General features: G+C 37.0%; 2 protein-coding genes across 4 annotated transcripts; one reads left to right on the top strand and one right to left on the bottom strand.

The window, feature by feature from the left end:
- Nucleotides 298–3,181, top strand: LOC18601297 (serine/threonine-protein phosphatase PP1 isozyme 1). Of its 3 annotated transcripts, none has more exons than XM_018119838.1 (4): nt 300–782; nt 1,524–2,083; nt 2,204–2,395; nt 2,902–3,181. In XM_018119838.1, exons 1-3 carry the CDS (start codon nt 614–616, stop codon nt 2,378–2,380), a joined length of 906 nt encoding a protein of 301 aa, XP_017975327.1. In that variant the 5' UTR covers nt 300–613; the 3' UTR covers nt 2,381–2,395; nt 2,902–3,181. The 3 variants fall into 3 exon arrangements, with proteins under 3 accessions (XP_017975328.1, XP_017975327.1, XP_017975326.1); XM_018119837.1 differs by having other exon boundaries at nt 2,204–2,408; XM_018119839.1 differs by lacking the exon at nt 2,902–3,181 and having other exon boundaries at nt 298–782; nt 2,295–2,393.
- LOC18601296 lies at nt 3,272–6,487 on the bottom strand. Its single transcript, XM_018119836.1, has 8 exons — nt 6,061–6,487; nt 5,537–5,684; nt 5,251–5,401; nt 5,036–5,161; nt 4,880–4,960; nt 4,518–4,710; nt 4,162–4,432; nt 3,272–3,707 (listed from the first exon to the last, which is right to left on the bottom strand). Exons 1-8 carry the CDS (start codon nt 6,247–6,249, stop codon nt 3,499–3,501), a joined length of 1,368 nt encoding a protein of 455 aa, XP_017975325.1. The 5' UTR covers nt 6,250–6,487; the 3' UTR covers nt 3,272–3,498.

Below are 20,262 nucleotides of genomic sequence, written 5' to 3'. Positions count from 1 at the left end.
AATAAGAAAGATACAATGTAATTGGAATTTCAAGTTAATTAATATGAGCATGTGATGGAAACTTGAGAAATATTGACACCTTAACCCCATTTGGAAACAGAATAAGAGCTCAGGTATTGAGTGAGAGAAAAAAACAAGCATAGGGTGTCAAGTGGAAAATCATTAAACCACAAGGGGTATTACTGAAGTTTACCCTAAATTATTTTAGGAAATTAAGTTTTACTTGGAAGAAAATAAGAATGACTTTTTGTTTTGAACTTTGAAACTAAATATTAATGGAAGACTATTAAGCCTAACCTCACAACCATGAAAACAGAAAAACAAAGTCAAACCATGAAACTAACAATTTTTGCAGTCAGTCTATCCTCCCCATCCAAACCCCAATTATATCTCGAACACCCGCGATTATTTTGCAAAGCCTGAGTTTCTCTCTCTCACGCACAGATCCTAGACTCAGGATTCTTTCCTTCTTTTTGTTTTTGTGTTTTTGCTCTTCTTCTTCTTCAATGTTTCCCTCCGCCTGTATATGGATTAGATCGAGTTTTGAAAGTTCCCCGACAGGCAAAAAGAGTAGCAGCTGGGGGAATTAAGGCATTCCTGAATTGCTTTGCTAATGGAAGGATTGGAAGGCATGATAGAGAGGTTGTTGGAAGGAAGGAACAACAGAGGGAAAAGAATCCAGCTAAATGAGTCTGAAATCAGACAACTTTGCCTCACTGCCAAGAAAGTCTTCCTCAACCAACCTAATCTCCTTGAATTAGGAGCTCCCATTAACATCTGCGGTACTCTCGGCCCTCTTCTTCGTTATCAATTTCTTTAAGAATCAATCACCATTAACCGGCCGCGCTCTCCTCGTTGCATTCACCATTACTTCACAATGCCATTTGCAGAATCAAACTTTTTCATGATCTAGATACTTGTGTTGATCTGGATGCCTAAATTCTCCCATCACACACTATGCTTTCATTTTATTGTTTTCCTACTTCCGAATGCATTCCAAGTTATTGCATTTTCATTAATGTCTTGCATATGTTTGGTAAGCTTCCGAATTTTGCTGAACCTTCTCAGGAAGGAGGCTTGAATGTTACCTCTAGTCAGTGCCAACTTCAAGTGGAACAACTGGTAAAAACCTGACGCAAGTTTAATAACTTTTCTAGAATAGTTATATTTGTAGGGGCTCCAAAAGGCATTGAAACTTGAGAGTTGAGAGAGCACCTGCAATTTCATGGGTTCAGTCTAAGACCCAGATTCTGTTAATCATGTGAACTTTTAGATATGTTGAGATAATGTAGGATAGGGGAGCTGGAGATAGAGCTTGTAAATTTGGCATTTTATTTAATATCATATTTCTGGCATTATTGAAAATCAGAAATCTGAATGTATTACATGCCATCATGTCTTGACTGTGTTATGTGTTACCTTCGTCAAGCAGTGAATGCATATCCCAGACATGGCAAAATAGCAGTCTACTTATGCCTGTATATCCTACTCAATTGTTAGCTGCATCACTTTTGTGTTCACAGGTGATATACATGGCCAATATTCGGACCTTCTACGGTTGTTTGAGTATGGTGGATTTCCACCAAATGCCAACTACTTGTTTCTTGGAGACTATGTGGACAGAGGAAAGCAAAGTATAGAGACTATATGTCTCCTCCTTGCTTACAAGATAAAATTCCCAGACAACTTTTTCCTCCTTAGGGGAAATCATGAATGTGCTTCTATCAACCGAATCTATGGGTTCTATGATGAGTGCAAGCGCCATTTCAGTGTCCGTCTGTGGAAGGTGTTTACAGATTGCTTCAATTGTTTGCCGGTGGCTGCAGTCATTGATGAAAAAATCCTTTGCATGCATGGTGGACTCTCACCAGAAATGCGGAGCTTGGATCAAATAAGAGCTATAGAAAGGCCAATAGATGTTCCAGACCAAGGTCTTCTTTGTGACCTCCTTTGGGCTGATCCGGATAGAGATATCAGCGGTTGGGGTGAAAATGATAGGGGTGTCTCCTATACTTTTGGAGCTGACAAGGTAGCTGAGTTCTTAAAGAAACATGACCTAGATCTCATATGCCGAGCTCATCAGGTACTCTTCATGTTTTCCATCATATCAGTTTATAACTAGACTGTGTTGCTTTCTTTTTTCTTGATAATATACATCAAAAAATAAGGATTAACTGACCTTTTCACTGAAAATAATTGGTAGGTAGTGGAAGATGGTTATGAATTCTTTGCAGATAGGCAACTTGTTACCATATTTTCTGCACCAAACTATTGTGGAGAATTTAATAATGCAGGTGCACTGATGAGTGTGGATCCAAGCTTGCTCTGCTCATTTCAGATTCTTAAGCCTAGTACGGAAACAATGGGATTGCTGGAATAATCTGCAGGCAATGAAGTAAGTTGGAAATGTAAGGATCCTTTGGTTTTTGCTCTCCTTTTTGATGTACTGTTGGTATATGAAGATGACCAAGCATCAGAAAGCTGTGCATATAGTATACCTTGTACTACAGAGGAGCAGTTGCAAAGCAAAAACCGCAACATGTGTTGGTTATACATAATTTGTCTGAATGTCATTTTTGAGTTCTAGTTCATAGACATACATGCTTGTTAACTGTTTAAAGATCTATTCAGAAATGTACTGCTATCGTAAGTTGCATCTGTTGTTTTTTCTTTCTTTTTTTTTTTTCTGATTAATTCATTGGTAAGCTAGACAATGGAATTAACACTCTCTAGGCAATCTCAAGCACCATTCTCATGAATATTCAAATCTAATAGCGGCAAACTGCATTATGAGAGAGTGACCAGAGGCTTGGTTTTCTTCCTCGCATTGCATTGCTATGCAGCTTATTTTCTCATTTCATACTAACGATATCTAACTCTTTACCCATCCATTATTTTCAGGAGGAAAGGCTATGAAGTTGTTATGCTAAGTTTCTCCAATCGGAATATTATACTAGAAGCACTAACTACTTTGAAAGCAACAGCGTGATCACTTGAATGCAGGACTAGAATGATTTATAGCTCAGGATTTCTGCTTCATTATAGATTCACCATTTGTGTTTAACAGACAACATGGTTTTATCTTTCCAAAAGTTAAGTTGCAATGTTGAAATTTAGTGCTCGATGATTACAAATAATTGTTTTTTCAAATCAATATAGCTGACATATGCATCTTTCTGTAGCAATGAAATTAAACTTGACATCAACATTCATATTGTTTTCATAGTCAGCATCTCACCAGCCAACTTCCCAGTTACAAAACGCAAAATCATAAGCCAATAAAAGAATACACTCAAGTGTACAGATAATGAAATGAAACTCTGCATTCGGGCTGAAGCTTTACATCTGAAGCAGAGTCTATAAAGCACAAAAATACAAATCTATAAAATGCCAGGAAAACTTAAGAATTATCTAATCATACAATTCAAGGGCATTTCGGCAATACACTATAATTTAGCTCAACTGTATTAAGGCAAGCTCAATGGAACTATCTAATCTTCAATTAGACCATACGTGAATTAAACCTAGTCTGTTTCCGGTGTAGATCTCATTGCGCTCTTCGTCATAAAAAAGGGCAGTTATGTCTTCTAAAGCTTCTGAAACTGTGCTTCTCATCTTAGAGCTATCAACCTTGGGACTGCCATTTGATGCATTTATTTTTGCCAGGCATTTTCCGGTCAAGATGTTGCTGATATTGATAGATCCAGCTACATTAAAAACACAGCACTGATAATGTTATGCTCACTGCAGTACAAAAATGTTGCCAGACATAAAAATGATTCCAAAGATCTGTAATAATATGAAACATATATTTTTAACTCCACAATTTAAACTAATCTGACCATCTGGATTCTATATTAGATAACATAACAGGGCAATTTTAGGTCTCAATTGCATAAAAAACAACATTTCTAGATGTTCATTGTAGTTTAAGCTTCCACCTAGCAATAGAGAGGATTAAAACGAGTTGGAAGAAAATGAAGATTAAAGGCAGACTTTCACTAAATTGTTATGTTATCTCAAGCACACACTTTCCAGACATGACAGATAGAGAAGCTAAGGGTCGTTAACTAGAATAAGCAATGAAAACTATGGCTTCAACTTTCAGCCAGATTCTAAATCATTGACAGCTCTATGTCAAAAAGCTGCAGAAGGAATTACCATTTCCTTCCATCCACTGATCATCAGATTCCGCCTTGCAGTAAGAAATAATAAGTTCCTGATCACTGGTTATACAAATGTTATTTGTGTTACAGTCTGGATGCCATAAGAGGTGATCCTCAAACGAAGTTACGAGCTCCCCGCGAAAGTTCCAAACAGCAACGGTCCGATTTTTAAATGTTAGGAATAGCTGATTTTCATACAGAAAAATGAATGCTGATGGAGTCATGAATTCAGTACTGCTAACTTCCATCAGCTCGGAGCTTCGAACCTATACAAATGGGTAGTGATTGTTAGCAGCATTAAAATAACAATGAAAGCGAGATGAGAAAAAGAAAAAGAGATGGATAACTTACGTCAAGAATCTGGAGGTTTTCATTTTCTTGCTTAACAAGAAGTTTCTCGTTGAATTGTTCAATGAAGTCTACCTTCTTATTTCGATGAAGTAAATGCTTGAAGGTTTTGAGAACTTTCCCATCTTCTATGGACAGAATCTTAAGAGGAATGTGACCACTAGCCCTATTGAAAATCAATAACATGATACCTGGACTGTAGAAGAGAAAGTATGCAAAAAAATAATCTAAACACGTAAGAAACTACTAAGAAAATAGGCACCTTAGTAGGTTCCTAGAATCAAGAGAGAAATTCTCTAGTAGCTACATGGTCAATGTGCACACTGAGAGAGACACTCAGTGCGAACCAGACAGGGAGCTCTTACCTGATCTTAATTTCATGTACATGTTTATCCGATATAGAGTACAGCATGGTATAGTTTTTGAGATCAAACACCTTGTATATGCTGCCAATGCAATCCAAGCTTAGAATGTACATTAGGTGATCACAAAATTTTTAACGCTTTGGGCTGAAAATGTACCTATCTTGGGCAGAGTAAGTTAGCACCTTTCCATTAACATCATCAAACTCTACAAAGCCAGGCCATTTCAAAGATTCTGACTCAAAAAGAGCGAAACCTGCATCTGGTTTACCCCTCCGTATATATCTAAGCATTTATCAAAGAAATACATCAATATGAGAAATCACATGTAAGCGATGAACAGAGTAGAAAAAAGATGCAAAATATCTTCACACTCAATCTTTGTAGATCTGCACTTCAAAGAGCTGAAGTTGTCCGATGCATATACTGAAACTGTAATAAGTGAATCATTATTCTTGTTATAGAATAAGCTTCGGATGACTTCATCAGGACTAACATTTACAAAACATATCCTCTTGCTTCTCTCTGCATTTAGAATATAGATCAGTAAACATGTAATTTCAAATTACATGGAAGAAAAGCCCAAATAGGACCAAAATTTCTTTAAACTCATGGCATGTGACATTTCACCATGCCATCAGATTCGTGTTTGTCAATGACCTCTATCAAAAGCAGCACATACACCAGAATGTGCAAGAGCACAAACAATGTCACATGCAGCCACTATCTCAATTACTTTCGTCCTCTTCATCAGAAAGGGCAGTGCTACTGGACAATGGCCTTTGGGATCATGGCTATCATATTCCTCCTGGAGCACAAACAGAGAAATCAAATGATATCTTGTCCATGGCAACATGAATGCAAGATCAAGATGGGGCTGTTTGATGTAAGTTTGAGTAATTGGCATGCTAAAATTTAAACCTTCCTCCCTTGAAGCCAGTAAGATTCATTCTTCTGCATCGAGTATTCTTATAGTCGTTCATATTTGCATAAGCATTTACAGCTTTCCTTAGACGCAATTAGACCTTTCCCAAACTAGTCAGTGTCAGCTACATCAACTCTTTTACTCACAACAATAAAACTTTCCATACAATGCAATCTAACAATCTAAGCATGGTAAAGTTCTCAGTGCGATTTACACTACAAAAAAGAAAAGTGAAGAGTAAAGGGAGTGGAATAGATACCACCAAACGCATATTGCGGAACTTCTCGTAGGCATTTGAGATAGAAAAACAAGGCTTTGATGAAATTTCACGCCTGAGCAGCTTACTGAAGGTATTGACATAACCATCAAGACGAGGCCTCTTCTTATTAGCCCACACTCTCCTCCCACTGCATGGCCTAGGGCTGGCCGATATCCTGCTTCCTTCCATCTGCTTTATATTTATTTATTCCAAACTAACTTGACATTCAGAAGATTCGAAATCAAGCTCTTTGCGGACTTTTATTCTTTGAGATTAAATTCTTCGTTCTTCTATCCTGATTTGCTTCCTCCCAGAGAGCAGAAAGAAACATAGGTGGAAGCAAGGAATGGATGGATGGATTGATTTGGGTTTTGGAGCTGGGAGAATTGACCCATAGGATATAATAAAAATTAGTCTTTTTCTTCTTAAATAAAAATAATTTCTGCACTCACTTTTTATAAGTCGAAGGTTATTACGAAACTCTTATAAAAATTAATAATTTTTAAAATTAAATTAAAATTATTTGATAATTTTTTTATAAATTTTTTTATAAATTATAATTTTAATCAAAATTATCTTAAAAAGTATTTTTTTAAAAGATAATATTATAATTATTTTTAATAAATAAAAATATTTTTACAATAAAAATAAAATTTTTTTATATTTTTAAGAAAAAAGAGAAGAAAAAGCTTATATAAGAAACTTTTTTTGAAGTTTTTTTTTAAATTTTATTTTTTTAAAAAATTATTTTTTTAAAAAATTTATATTTGACTTGACTTATACTTTTAAGAGATAGATAAATTAAAATAAATCAGGCCAAATAAGCACTAATTTCGTAAAATTCAAAAAGTCTCTTCAAAATAATTCAAAAAGGTTAATTTGTTTCTTCTTGTTCCAAAATAATATTTTTAATATTTAGCTATTAACATCATTAGTAAATAATTAAAAAATTAAACTTAATATTACATAAATATTTTAAAATATAAATATTCATTATATTATTTTTTATATTTTAAATATATTTTTTTAAAAAAAAATTTGCGCGTTGTTCTCTCGATTAAACCTTAACCTGAAAAAAAAAACTTCAAAATTTTTTATTTAAAAGCTAGAAAATTTAAAGTTGTATTTCCTTTGAAAACCATAAACTTCTTTTTTACGGTAAAATTTATTGTCATTAAATTTTTTATTTCTCTAATAGTTTGCGAATTTTTTTTAGTGAAAAGAATGTATTACAAATAAATCTTTTGTTCAATGATAGATATTTCAAATTTGATGGTATCGAGTCAAGAGATTAATTTCTTTTTTGTAATTACTAATTTTGTTTGAAAATTTTTTTCCCAAAAGTTGTTATGTAAGACTAAGATATAGGGTGACATAAAATGATTTTGACTAAATTACTATGTATTAAAAGTTTTAAGAGGGCATTTGCATCTTAAAGTATTTATGTAATATTGGATATAATTCTTTGTAATAGTTAACTAACGGTGTTAACAGTTAAGGGATAAAAAACATCATTTTGAAATAAGAATGATCAAAGTGTCCTTTTCAAGGGTTTTTAAGAAACTTTTTGTATTTTACACTAATTAATTCTATTATCCAAGTCTCATCCTTTTATTATAATCAATTAAATACTTAAATAATTACTTATGCTCAATTAACCTTTTATGTAAATGAAAATGATAACTTTCATTAGCTAAATTCTAGTATCAACCTTTTTTTTTTGTTACAGGATAATGTTGTCACAAGAAATTGTTCATTTGATGTGCTTACATGAAAATTTCAAAATATTTTTATTTTTTATTTAAAAAAATTATTCAATTTAAAAATTGTCACAAGAAAATCTTTTTTTTTTACTTCATTATTTTTTTGTACTTGACGAAATTTAGTCTCCATCATTAATGATTTTATGTTGCACGATAAGGAAGTAGTTTTCTCTCATCTCATAAATATCATTCACCTATTCTAAGATTCAAACTTGAGACCATCAAGATGGAGATTTAAGCTCCAACAAGTTAAAGACCTACTATGTGATGGGTTTATAGAACTCTATATACATTTTTCCATAGATTCGCAAAATACATTGGGTTTGAAAAATTTATAAATAGTTGATGTTGATATTTGTGAATGGGTGGTAAAAAATTGTAAATTAATAATAAGAATTGTAAATGTTTTTTTAGAATGTTTTACAATGAAAGGCAACTGCCACTGGGTTGGGTAATGTATCGGTTGAAATTCCATGTGGGCAATGTGAAAAAGGGCTAACTGAATGAAAGAGGAGGGAGATCAAGAAGAAAGTAGATAAAGAGAACATGTTTAGGAAGTTTTAGAGAATAGTAAAAAAGAGAGAAGTGGTTGTGTTACTGAGAGAAAGTCCGAAGTGAAAATGAAGAAACGATCACGAAGAGCTTGTTTGGCTTAGCTTTTTTTTAACTTAAAAGTTATTATTAAGCTTTTATGAAAAATAATAGCTTTTAAAATTAAGGTAAAACTGTTTGGTAAACTGTTTAACAAAATAAATTATATAAGTTCTAATTTCGGTTAAAATTACCATAAAAGGGTATTCATGCTATCTTCAATCACCTAATAAGTTATAATGTAATGCTTCAAGTTTGTATATAATTTCAGATGTTAAAATCGAAGAAATCAATAAGAAAAAGAAATAATTTTCAAACTTGTATAGTAGCAATAGTATTAGAATTTTGTTGATTTAACAAGCAATCAGACCATGATGCTTCAATTCCCAAAAAAGAAGAGAAAAGAGGAAACGATGTATTTAATATTAAAATCCTTTTTGGTGAAAAAAAGAGAAAATCTTTAAATAGTATTTGAATGCAGTTTTGAATTTTAGATTTTTTTTCTCTTAATCTTTGTAAGAACAAAAAGATTCTAGATTTTGATATTTTGTTATTGGATCTTTTGTTTTTTTATTAGTTTTTGTAGAGAGAGGTAGAGAAAGGGAAACATGATTAGGCTGAAGAATGGTAATTTGTAGAGGGAAGGAGAGAAGAGGGAGATTAATTGAGAGAAGGGTATTTCCTAAAAATTAATGTGTTTTTAAAAGAAGAGAAGAAAAAACACCTCATTGGAGCATTTTTTTAAGCTCTTTTTTTAAAAAATTTTATTCTTAAAAAAAAGCTGCTTTTTTTTTAAAAGGTTATCAAAAAATCATGTTTGGCTTGGCTTTTGCTTTTAAGAAGTAGATAAACTAAAAAAAAGCTATGCCAAACATGCACAAAGAAAGGAGCAAAAGAGAAGGGAAGCTTCTAAAGAAAGGAAACGAGCAAAATGCCAAAAACATGACTAGCATTTTAAATGAAGAGCTAAAGCTTTCATAAAGGAAAAGCCCAAAATAGTATTGGAATTTCATACAATGGCATGATTACATTTAAGTGAGATGGAAAGCTCATAAATGCCTTTGTAATCTTAGACAATTAGTAACGAAATGATTGTTTTTCTTGTATCATTTTAACTAGATGATTAATTTCAAAACATTATTGGATATTCATTTTTGCTATTCATCAAAGCAATTGTCAAACAGCATTAAAAGACCATAATCTGAATGATTTCATTATTGCTAATTAAGCTATATTTTCCCGTATCTTGATCTTGGGTTTTAATGTTTGTGAGTTGTTATTGGAATGCCATTGAGCAATATTGAACATTTCCACTAAACAAGAGGTTGAATCTTTAACAGGAGGTGCTATATTGGGGGGAAATTTTTTTTTAGCCCTTAAAAATAACGTGTTTTTGTAAATAAGCCTCTAGATAATTTTAACTGTTTTCAGCCACGAGAATAGATTTTGGGACAAAAATGCCCTTAATGAGCCATCTTCGTTGATGCGCACTCTCAAACAGGCGAAAAATGGGAAAATAAATATGCAAAGAATTTGCAAACATCTAATTTTGTGCAAAACATCCATTTTTTTTCACGAAGCTTGTGCAAAACAAAATAATGTTGCATGAGATGGTTTTTCAGAGATTTGGGACATGGCATTTAGATAATAGGAGAAGAGTGATATTAAACCGAATGAGGAACCGGTCGTGATGAATCGAAAGCTTGGAGAATGATGAGAAACCAGAAATCCCTGATACGGTGGTGTATCGAAAAGAGAAAGATGTGAATCCAAAGCATGAAATGGTCATGCTACAGCAGGCCATATGTGAGACGACTATGGCAGGGTAGGGTTTAGTGTTTGTGAAACGACATGTTGGGAATGTGTGACACGACATGGTGGGAATGTGTGACATGGTTGTGACATGGCAGGGTTTAGAGTTTGTGACATGACATGGTTGGAATGTGTGACACGGCTGTGACACGGTAGGGTTTAAAGTTTGTAACATGCCAATGTTCAGAGTTTGTGACACGCCATGGAGAGAATCTGTGACACGCCATGGAGGGAATTTGTGACACACCAGCGTTCAGAGTTGGTGACATGCTATAGAGGGAATCTGTGACATGCCATGGAAAGAATCTATGACACGCCAGCTTTCAGAGTTTGTGACACGCTATAGAGGGAATTTGTAACACGGTAGGGTTCAAAGTTTGTCAGACTCCATGGAGATCCATGACACGGCAAGGTTTAGAGTGTGTGACACGGCATGGCAATTTCTGAGTGACACGACATGGTTTGAAAAAGGAAAAAAAAGCTGGCAAATAACAAGGAAACCGATTGGACTTCAACTGAATGAATTCAATAAATGAATATATATAGAGGAAATTGTGAGGCCATTTCATTTTAATTAAATATTTTCCAAAAATTGTAAACGTTTGTGTAAAGAGGTTCATTCCTTATTCCTCATTCCCAAAGATACTAGAGTGTTCGACTTTCTTTTTTGCAAGCTTGACGACACCACAGCAACAATGTCGGTTATCAGTGAAGAGGTCAATCATTCTGAAAATAAAACTTTTAAAACTTTCTTCTGTTCATTGATTTTTTGCTGGATTGGTGTGATATGTTCGTGTTTTTTCAATCTTTTTCAATTGTTATGTTTAAACTGTTTTCTTCTCGGTTTTATGGTCGTACCAAAGTTTTGAACTACAACAGATATGGCGTGTAGTGGGTAAACTGCTTTTTTAGGTTTTTAGCGTGTCACGACATTGGTTATTTTAGGGCAGTTCGTGTAACGAGTTAGTAATTATACTAATTAGTGTGTCACACGCCATGGGTATTTTAGGCCAGTTCGTGTAAGGACATAGTAAATATAGTGATTGATGTGTCAACATTGGCGTGTTACAACATTTTACGTTATATGTATGGCATTTTACCACATTTTACGTTATATGCATGGCGTGTTACCACATTATGGGTTAACTCACTCGTGCTTGTGTGCCATGTTTTGCAGTTGTAGTCCAAACAGTATGAGGATCTTGATAGTTTGCTTATTGTGCCGAGGGAGAAGTGGGGATTCAATGTCGTTATTAACACCCATTGTAAGTGGTCTAACTGCATTACATCAACAAGACTCTCCAAGAGAAAGGGCAGTACGATGCAGTGAAGCATACGTGCTTCAGAATGTTGCTAGACGTATATCCACAAGGCTACTTCTCTACTGGTCTCTAGCATAACATCATGATTCGTCGAATCACTATGACAAATTCAATGGAGCATGAGCTACGGTTTGCCATTGGGAAAAGCAAGGCGCACATATCAAAGCAGGAGTTCTGCCTTATCATCGGACTGAAGTTTGGTCGAATGCCCAATGTGTTCACACTACCGTATGAGATTGTTATAGACCAAATTCATGCACGATACTAGAACAGGTAGCAGAGCGTTAAGCTACAGGCCTTGCTTGATACGTTTCGCGGAGGTAACTTTCAGCGACCAGGAGACGCGACCAAGATGGCACTCATCTTGATCGCGAATAACATTTTATTTAGTCAAAACTACCGTAGACAAGTGACGCCTTGGCTCTTGTCGTTGGTGGAGGACATCAACGCTTGGAATGTTTTCCCATAGGGTCACTATGTTTAGAGGCTGACCTTGGACTACCTTTTGAAAGGGTTCAAAGTGCCTTCCTTGAACGTGCAGAAGGATCGTTTACGGTACAACATTTACGGATTTGCGTGGGTGATACAAGTACTGTTACGTAACATTTTTCATTTTCCTTTTGACATAATAATTTATGGTTGCAATCGTTTATCATTTACGGTTTGATAATGGTTACATTTGACTTGCAGTTTTGGGCAATAAAGGCAATTTTGGCCTTGCAAAAGATAGTTGCCCCCTCTACTCCGAAGGACATCTACCCACGCATGTGCAGATGGTAATGCAACCAGAAGCCAAAAGACTTCTACAAGGCAGTTGAGATGTTGGAGTCATCTCAGCAGGTGATTGAACAACTACTAATTTCTACTGTGAATTTGTGTAATAAGTTTTCCTAAAATTTAATCATAATCCCTATTTTACAGTTTTGGGCAGTGGAGACCTTGAAGCCCACCTTGGATGAGGCGAGCTAGGATTATTTTGTGGACATTGATGTCCCGTTATCTGAGAGCCACCAATACGTGCCAATAGGGCACATAGAGGATTGGGCGGACTAGGGCTTGGGTGCGAAGGAAAAGAGGAGAAACTTGAAGCACAAAAGAGCCACTGGTTCCATGAAATGGAGGCGCACTGCAACTGCTATCGTCGATGAGCTGTCAGTCCCCGAGTTGATGGAGGAAGGTGATGACAATGGCAATGGCAGTGAAGAGTCGATAAGGACGGTTTTAACGGTTTGTGTTCAACAATTCCATATGTGATTATAGAATAACATATTTGTGTTTGCAGTTAAACCATGAGACGACAGCTCCATAACCACCAATAGATCCTTCTCAAACTCACAGTGCTAATGACGAGTCGATAAGGACGGTTATAACGGTTTGTGTTCAACAATTTTATATGTGATTATCGAATAACATATCTGTGTTTGCAGTTGGACCATGCGATGATAGCTCTTCAACCACTCAGAGGTCCTCTTCAAACGCACAATGCTAACGACCCATTGGTAAGATCGATTCTAACAGTTTGTGTTTAACATTTCCACATATGTTTATTGAGTAACAAATTAATTTCTGTTATTGTAGTTGAGGGAGGCGACCACAGCTCCTCAACCACCAATAGGTCCTACTCAACCGTAAAGTGGTTGTGAGACCTTGACCTTTATAGACTTATAGTTAGTAAAATACGCGATATCCCTAATCAGGGGTAATTTTGTTATTTTCTTAGTAAGCCCATAAAAGAAAGATTTTTAAACAATATTATGGCCTAAGTAGGCTTAAGGTATAAATGCATGATGAAATTAGGGGTAAAATGAAAAGGAAACAAAAATTTTGATGATTTTCACGGTAGGGGCAAAATGGTCATTTTTCACCTCGGGTTAAAATTTTAAGTTTTCATGAACCCAAGTATGTCTAAACCATTATGGACCTTGTCCTAGTGTCAAAGGAGTAAAAAGATTTCATAAAGGGTTGGAGGAGAGTAAGTTAATTGGTGGATGGGCATTTTGGTAATTCAAGTGGAATGGATAAGATTAGCTATAAATATCTTTCTTCCAGTAGCTTGTTCTCCCATTTTCCAATAGCTTCTTCTTCTTCCTCCTTCTTCTCTTTCACACTGCTTCCAACCTCCATGAAAGCTTGATATGGAGCTTGCATGATTTTTTCTCTCTAACTCTAGTTTTCATACTTTTGTGCCCTTATGACTAGAACCCTTGTATTCTTCCACTCTCTCTCCTTAAAACCCTTGAAAAATCTTATTTTCATACTTTCTCTCACTAGTTGGGCGTTCTAGAGAGAGAAAAAGATAATTACCCTATTTGTGTGGAAGCTATTGGAAGAGAATTTGACTACAAAGGAACCCTAGGGTGAGTGATGAACTAAGCTTGATTTTTAGCTGTGAATAATGGCTAGTAATTTAGAATATGAACTGTTTTATTGTTGAGGATGTTCATTCATTTTATAGTGATTTAGATAGTGAACATAGATAAACATTTAAAGTGGCAATTGAAAGCTAGCTAAGAGATAGCTTTTAGGGTTTATAGTATGTGAATTGACCTATTGCTGATGCTAATGTGATTCTAGGTTCTAACGAAGTCCCATCACCCCAATTGGATCATTAAGGGAATTAGAGTCAACTAAAGGCTCTACAATCAATCGGTGAGTGGACTACCTATCAAAATAATTTTGGGAATATGACCGTTTTGTACAAAGTATTTGAATGATTCTATACAAATTTTGTTAAAACAAATGCCTTGGGAACAAGCCTTTGATAAATCAATTTTATGTTATGACATGTGGTTATCATGGATATCTATGCTGCAGCATTATGTTGATATACATATATGTTTGAATATAGTGTTGTGTAATTATATTGACCCGACTATGTGCGAGTAGGGAGTGCACATAAGTCGAGAATGACCCGGTTATGTGCGAGTAGGGAGTGCGCATAACTCGATGATGACCCAGCAATGTGCGAGTAGGAAGTGCGCATGAGCTGGTGATGATGATGATGTGATGGTGTGTATGATGATGATGGGATGATGTGCATGATGATGATAGGTATACGTATACATATATACATATGTAAATATGTGTGTTATAGGAAATTTATCAGTAATGGTATATGGTTGTAATACATGTGAAACTTGACATGTTAAACTTTGGAAAATTGTCATGCGTTTCGTGTTGGTTTGGACATTTCAGTAGGGTGGTTTCTCTTTGAGAAGAAGGGTAAATTTTTCATTGGTGCCCTGTTTCTTGCTGCAACAAGAATGCATTTTCGTTGCAACGAGAATGACACTGTAACTTATCGCTACAGCGAAATTCATTCTCACTGCAGCGAGAAACTTTCTGTTTCTAGGTCACAATTTTGTTGCATCGAGATTCAATCTTACTGCAGCGAAAAACTTTTTGTTTTTTCTCCTATCTTGTCCAATTGCTGCCCTATTTTTCACTTCTTTGCTACCATATCTAAGCATGGACTTCAAACATTAAGGACTAAATGAGTTAAGTTTAAAATGAGGAGGTTTAGTGAGAAACGCTCGGCCAGTTGAGAAACCCTCGTTTGGCTAATAACTTAATCCCAACGTCGCTGTAGTGGAAAGGCATTCACGCCAGCGAGAATGCCTTTCCTCTGCAACGAAGATTCGTTGTCGTATTTGACTTGCTTACGTATCATTGAAGCTTTCATTCTTCAAATGGTTTGTTATGTATGGATTCATGATTTTCAAATGATTAATCATTTAAGGGCTTGATGAGGGGTTTTTAATATGAATGGAACTAAATTGCATTGTTTTGAAACAAGTGCATCATGATTTTAAATTCTCCCTTGTTGTTGCTTGTTCCTTTCCTTGTTCACTCATTGGGTTTATACTCACTATTTTCAACTTCATGTTTTCAGATCACGAGGCAGCCGATAACTAGGACAAGGTGTCATTGTAGACTTGTATCCATCTTTTGGTAGGTGTCTCGGCATTCAGTAGCTGCACATTCGTCCAAGTCTCTTCGCTGGAAGTCAAGTATTCTTTTATTGTTTATAGACAATCCTAATGTAAATTATTAAGATACATGTTATAGATAATGTATTTACACTTGTTTGGTATGCCAATATGAGGTGGCAATGTTTAATATTATTTTGATTCTAAGTTATGAAATATGACTTAGCAGTTTATGATAGAATGATGAAAATGTTAGATTAATAAGCTTGCTTGGGCTTAATGAAATACATCTATTGGGCCCTTGCGTCGGTCATGACCCGAAAAAAGGGTCGTGACATTGTTGGTATCAAAGCTCTAGGTTTGTCTAGGTCCTAGGACTTCCTTTTGTTGGTCCAGCGGAGAGTCGGGTCTTTATGTGGGAACTTTGGTTGTAAAGTGTGAACCTCTGTACATTTTAGAACCAAGTGACCACATAAATTCCCTATCTTAGAAACCACCTTTTGCCTTAAGTATGATTATAAATGTGTTTAATAACAGGTGTTTGCTCTTGTCTAGGTACAAATGTCGCCTAAAACACGAGCCGCCTCAAGACAGATGAGGGAGCAAGATGTTCCTACTGAGATGGCAGATAGGCCACAAGCATCCACCCTACAGGGCTAGGGTAGACGTGGTAGGGCCATTAGGTCAGTGAGGGCAGATACTTCCGTGAGTAGACGAAAGGAGGGACAGTCCTCGAGCAATGTGGATAGATAGCCCCTTAGGGGCATTACCATTGAGGACTTGGCAACAAGCCTGCAGGGAGTTAATCGGGTTGTAGAAATGATGGCGACTCGTATGGAGGATATATAGAGGGTAGTAGAGGGGAGACCTACAGTACAAGAATCCCCTAGCTCCCAAGGACAAGCTGATCACCAACATCATGAGGTTGAGAAAGGTCACTTAGAGATTTCTCTTCCTGATTTCCTGAAGCTCAAGCCTCCATCATTTTTAGGGTCTGACGCATCAGAGAAACTTTAGGTTTTCTTGGATAAGATGGAGAAAATTTGTAAGGCTTTGAGATGTTTCAGTGTCCGATCAGTCGAGCCAGCCGCCTTCCGATTAGATGATGTGGCGCAAGAGTGGTATAGCTCTTTATGTAGAGGCATATCGACGGATGCAACACCATTGGCTTGGAGTGAGTTCAGTGCAGCCTTCTTGGATCGATTCCTACCACTCAGTGTACGTAATGCCAGAGCTAGAGAGTTTGAGACTTTGGTACAAACTTCGAGCATGACGGTGTCCGAGTATGACATCAAGTTTATGCAGCTGGCTCGCTATGCACCCTATCTCGTTTCTACCGAGGAGATGAAGATTCAGAGGTTTGTGGATGGGTTAGTGGAGCCATTATTTAGGGTTGTGGTATCTCAAGATTTCACTACCTATTCTGCAGTAGTGGATTGTGCTCAACGCATTGAGATGAGGACCAATGAGAGTAGGGCTGCGAGAGATAGAGCAGAAAGGGCCAAGATAGAGGGTTATTAAGGCCACAGAAATTTTAACAGTGGGATGTCATCTTCTAGCCGTCAAGGTCCACAAAGGGATTCATGATTGCCCCAGAGGGGGAGTGACTCGCCTGGTGCTAATGTTGGGGCGGGATAAAGAACTTTTAGTTCTAGGAGGCGGTAAGATTCTAGACAAGGTAGTCAAGTCACTCGCTCTTGTGATACTTGTGGGAGACGACATAGTGGACGATGCTTCCTTATTACAAGAACTTGTTTCGGGTGCGGTCAACCTGAGCATATTAAAAGGGATTGTCTGATGGCACATCAATCATCAAATTCTACTCGTAGGTCTACCCAGCCAGTTTCATCTGCTCTTTTCGTTGCTGCTCCATCGGGTTGAGAGGCTAGTGGATCCAGAGGTGGAGGTGCTGGTACTCTCAAGCCAGGCCATCTAGGCCCGGACATCAGAGTTCTGTTGGTAGGGGCCAAGCAAGGGTGTTTGCTTTAACACAGTAAGAGGCCCAGACATCCAATGCTGTGGTCTTAGGTATTCTCTCAGTTTGTAATATGAATGCCTGGGTACTATTTGATCCTAGTGCTACCCACTCTTTTACCTCTCCATGTTTTGTATCTCGGTTGGGTAGAGATCGTGTTAGGAGAAAGGAACAATTAGTGGTGTCTATTCCTTTAAAGGAGGTATTTGTGGTCGAATAAGAATATGAGTCCTGTGTAGTGCGAGTCAAGAACAAAGACACTTCGGTGAATCTAGTGGTGTTAGACACCTTAGACTTTGATGTGATCTTGGGGATAGATTGGTTATCACCCTGCCATGCTAGTGTGGACTGCTATCATAAATTGGTTAGATTTGATTTCCCCGGTGAACCATCATTTAGTATTCAGGGGGATAGGAGTAATGTCCAACCAATTTCATATTGGTTATGTCTATCCGAAGGTTATTACGACAGGGTTGTATAGGTTACTTGGCTATGGTAAGGGATACTCAGGCGAAGGTTGGAGATATAAGCCAAGTGTCGATGGTGAATGAGTTCATGGATGTATTTCCTGAGGAACTACCAAGTTTGCATCCCGAATGGGAGATTGAATTTTGCATAGATTTAATTATCGACACTAGACCTATATCCATACCCCGGCACCTGTAGAGCTTAAAGAGCTTAAGGATCAATTAGAAGATTTATTGGATAAAGGCTTCATCCATCCCAGTGTATCCCCATGGGGAGCATTGGTGTTATTTGTGAAGAAGAAAGATGGGTCACTTAGGCTGTGCATTGATTATCGACAGCTTAATAAAGTGACAGTGAAGAATAAGTATCCTCTCCCAAGAATAGATGATTTATTTGATCAATTACAAGAAGCATAGTGTTTCTCTAAGATAGATTTACGATCTGGGTACCATCAATTGAGGATCCGAAATGAAGATGTACCAAAGACCGCATTTCGAACAAGGTATGGGCACTATGAGTTCTTGGTGATGTCATTTGGACTCACGAATGCTCCTGCAGCCTTTATGGATTTGATGAACCGAGTGTTCAAGCCTTATTTGGACAAGTTCGTAGTAGTGTTTATTGATGATATCTTGATCTACTCGAGGAGTAGGGAGGAGCATGAGCAGCATCTTAAGATAGTGCTCCAAATTTTGAGAGAACATCGATTGTATGCCAAGTTCTCTAAGTGTGAGTTTTGGCTTGAAAGTGTTACATTTTTGGGGCATGTGGTATCTAAGGACGGGGTACAAGTTGATCCAAAGAAAGTTGAGGTAGTGGAAAACTGGCCAAGGCCAACCTTAGTTACCGAGATTAGAAGTTTTTTGGGTTTGGTTGGTTTTTATCGTCGTTTGGTGAAGGACTTCTCTAAAATAGTCGCCCCTCTAACTAAGCTGACACACAAGGATACAAAATTTGAGTGGTCAGATGCTTGTGAGAATAGCTTGGAGAAGCCTAAGGCATGTCTCACCACAACTCTAGTATTAAGCCTACGGCAAGGCACAAGGGGTTATATGGTATTCTGGGATGCATCGCGGGTTGGTTTATGGTGTGTATTAATGCAGCATGGGAAGGTGATTGCGTATGCATCAAGGCAACTTAAAAGGCATGAGCAGAATTACCCCGCACACGATTTGGAAATGGCAGCAATCGTGTTTGCCTTAAAGATTTGGAGACATTATTTGTATGGTGAGACTTGTGAGATATATACGGACCACAAAAGCCTGAAGTATATATTTCAGCAGAGGAATCTTAACTTGAGGCAACATAGGTGGATGGAGTTGCTCAAGGATTATGATTGTACTATTCTCTACCATCCCGGTAGGGTAAATGTAGTGGCGGATGCCATGAGTCAAAAATCGATGGGAAGTCTGGCACATATTTCTACAGATAGGAGATCCTTGATTAGGGAGATCCATAGCTTGGTAGACATGGGAGTGCATTTGGATGTTTCAGAGGCAAATGCATTGTTAGCACATTTTAGAGTGCGACCTATCTTAATGGACAAGATTAAAGAAGCACAAGACAAAAATGAGTTTGTGGCTAAGGCCTTAGAGGATCCTCAAGGAAGGAAAGGAAAAATGTTTAACAAAGGCACAAACGGAGTGTTAAGGTATGGAACTAGACTTTATGTGCTTGATGGTGATGGGTTGAGGAGAGAAATATTGGAAGAAGCACACATGGCAGTTTATGTGGTACGTTTAGGGGCTACAAAGATGTATCAAGATTTGAAGGAGGTGTATTGGTGGGAAGGACTTAAAGGAGATGTAGTTGAGCTCGTCTCCAAGTGCCTAGTTTGTCAACAAGTTAAGGCCGAGCACCAAAGACCTGCAGGGCCACTACAGCCATTGCCAGTGCTTTAATTGAAGTGGGAGCATATTGCTATGGACTTTGTAACGGGTTTGCCTCGAACTAGTGGGGGTTACGACTCAATTTGGATAGTAGTAGACCGGTTAACGAAGTCAGCTCATTTTTTTTCGGTTAAGACTACTTATGGTGCTACCTAGTATGCTCAAGTTTATGTGGATGAGATAGTACGACTGCATGGTATTCCCATTTCTATAGTATCGGATAGAGGAGCTCAATTCACCAGTAGGTTTTGGGAAAAGTTGCAGGAAGCATTAGGCACTAAGTTGGACTTTAGCACAGCTTTCCAGCCTTAGACTGATGGACAGTCTGAACGGACGATACAAACATTAGAGAATATGTTGAGGGCCTATGTGATAGACCTTGGGGTCAGGTGGGATCAATATCTACCTTTAGTAGAGTTTGCCTACAACAACAGTTTCCAAACTAGCATCTAA

The sequence above is a fragment of the Theobroma cacao genome, chromosome 4, assembly GCF_000208745.1.
Source record: "Theobroma cacao cultivar B97-61/B2 chromosome 4, Criollo_cocoa_genome_V2, whole genome shotgun sequence".
NCBI lineage: Eukaryota > Viridiplantae > Streptophyta > Magnoliopsida > Malvales > Malvaceae > Theobroma > Theobroma cacao.
This window is presented reverse-complemented; position numbering and strand designations above follow the sequence as displayed.

What these genes read in the sequence shown, in the direction of transcription:
- LOC18601297 (XM_018119838.1), top strand. Translation starts at nt 614, where the DNA reads ATGGAAGGATTGGAAGGCATGATAGAGAGGTTGTTGGAAGGAAGGAAC. An exon ending in AGCTCCCATTAACATCTGCG is followed by an intron (nt 783 to 1,523) that starts GTACTCTCGGCC and finishes TTGTGTTCACAG; the next exon opens with GTGATATACATGGCCAATAT. An exon ending in TCATATGCCGAGCTCATCAG is followed by an intron (nt 2,084 to 2,203) that starts GTACTCTTCATG and finishes AATAATTGGTAG; the next exon opens with GTAGTGGAAGATGGTTATGA.
- LOC18601296 (XM_018119836.1), bottom strand. Translation starts at nt 6,249, where the DNA reads ATGGAAGGAAGCAGGATATCGGCCAGCCCTAGGCCATGCAGTGGGAGG. An exon ending in TCCGCAATATGCGTTTGGTG is followed by an intron (nt 5,685 to 6,060) that starts GTATCTATTCCA and finishes TTTGTGCTCCAG; the next exon opens with GAGGAATATGATAGCCATGA. An exon ending in AAAACCTCCAGATTCTTGAC is followed by an intron (nt 4,433 to 4,517) that starts GTAAGTTATCCA and finishes CCATTTGTATAG; the next exon opens with GTTCGAAGCTCCGAGCTGAT.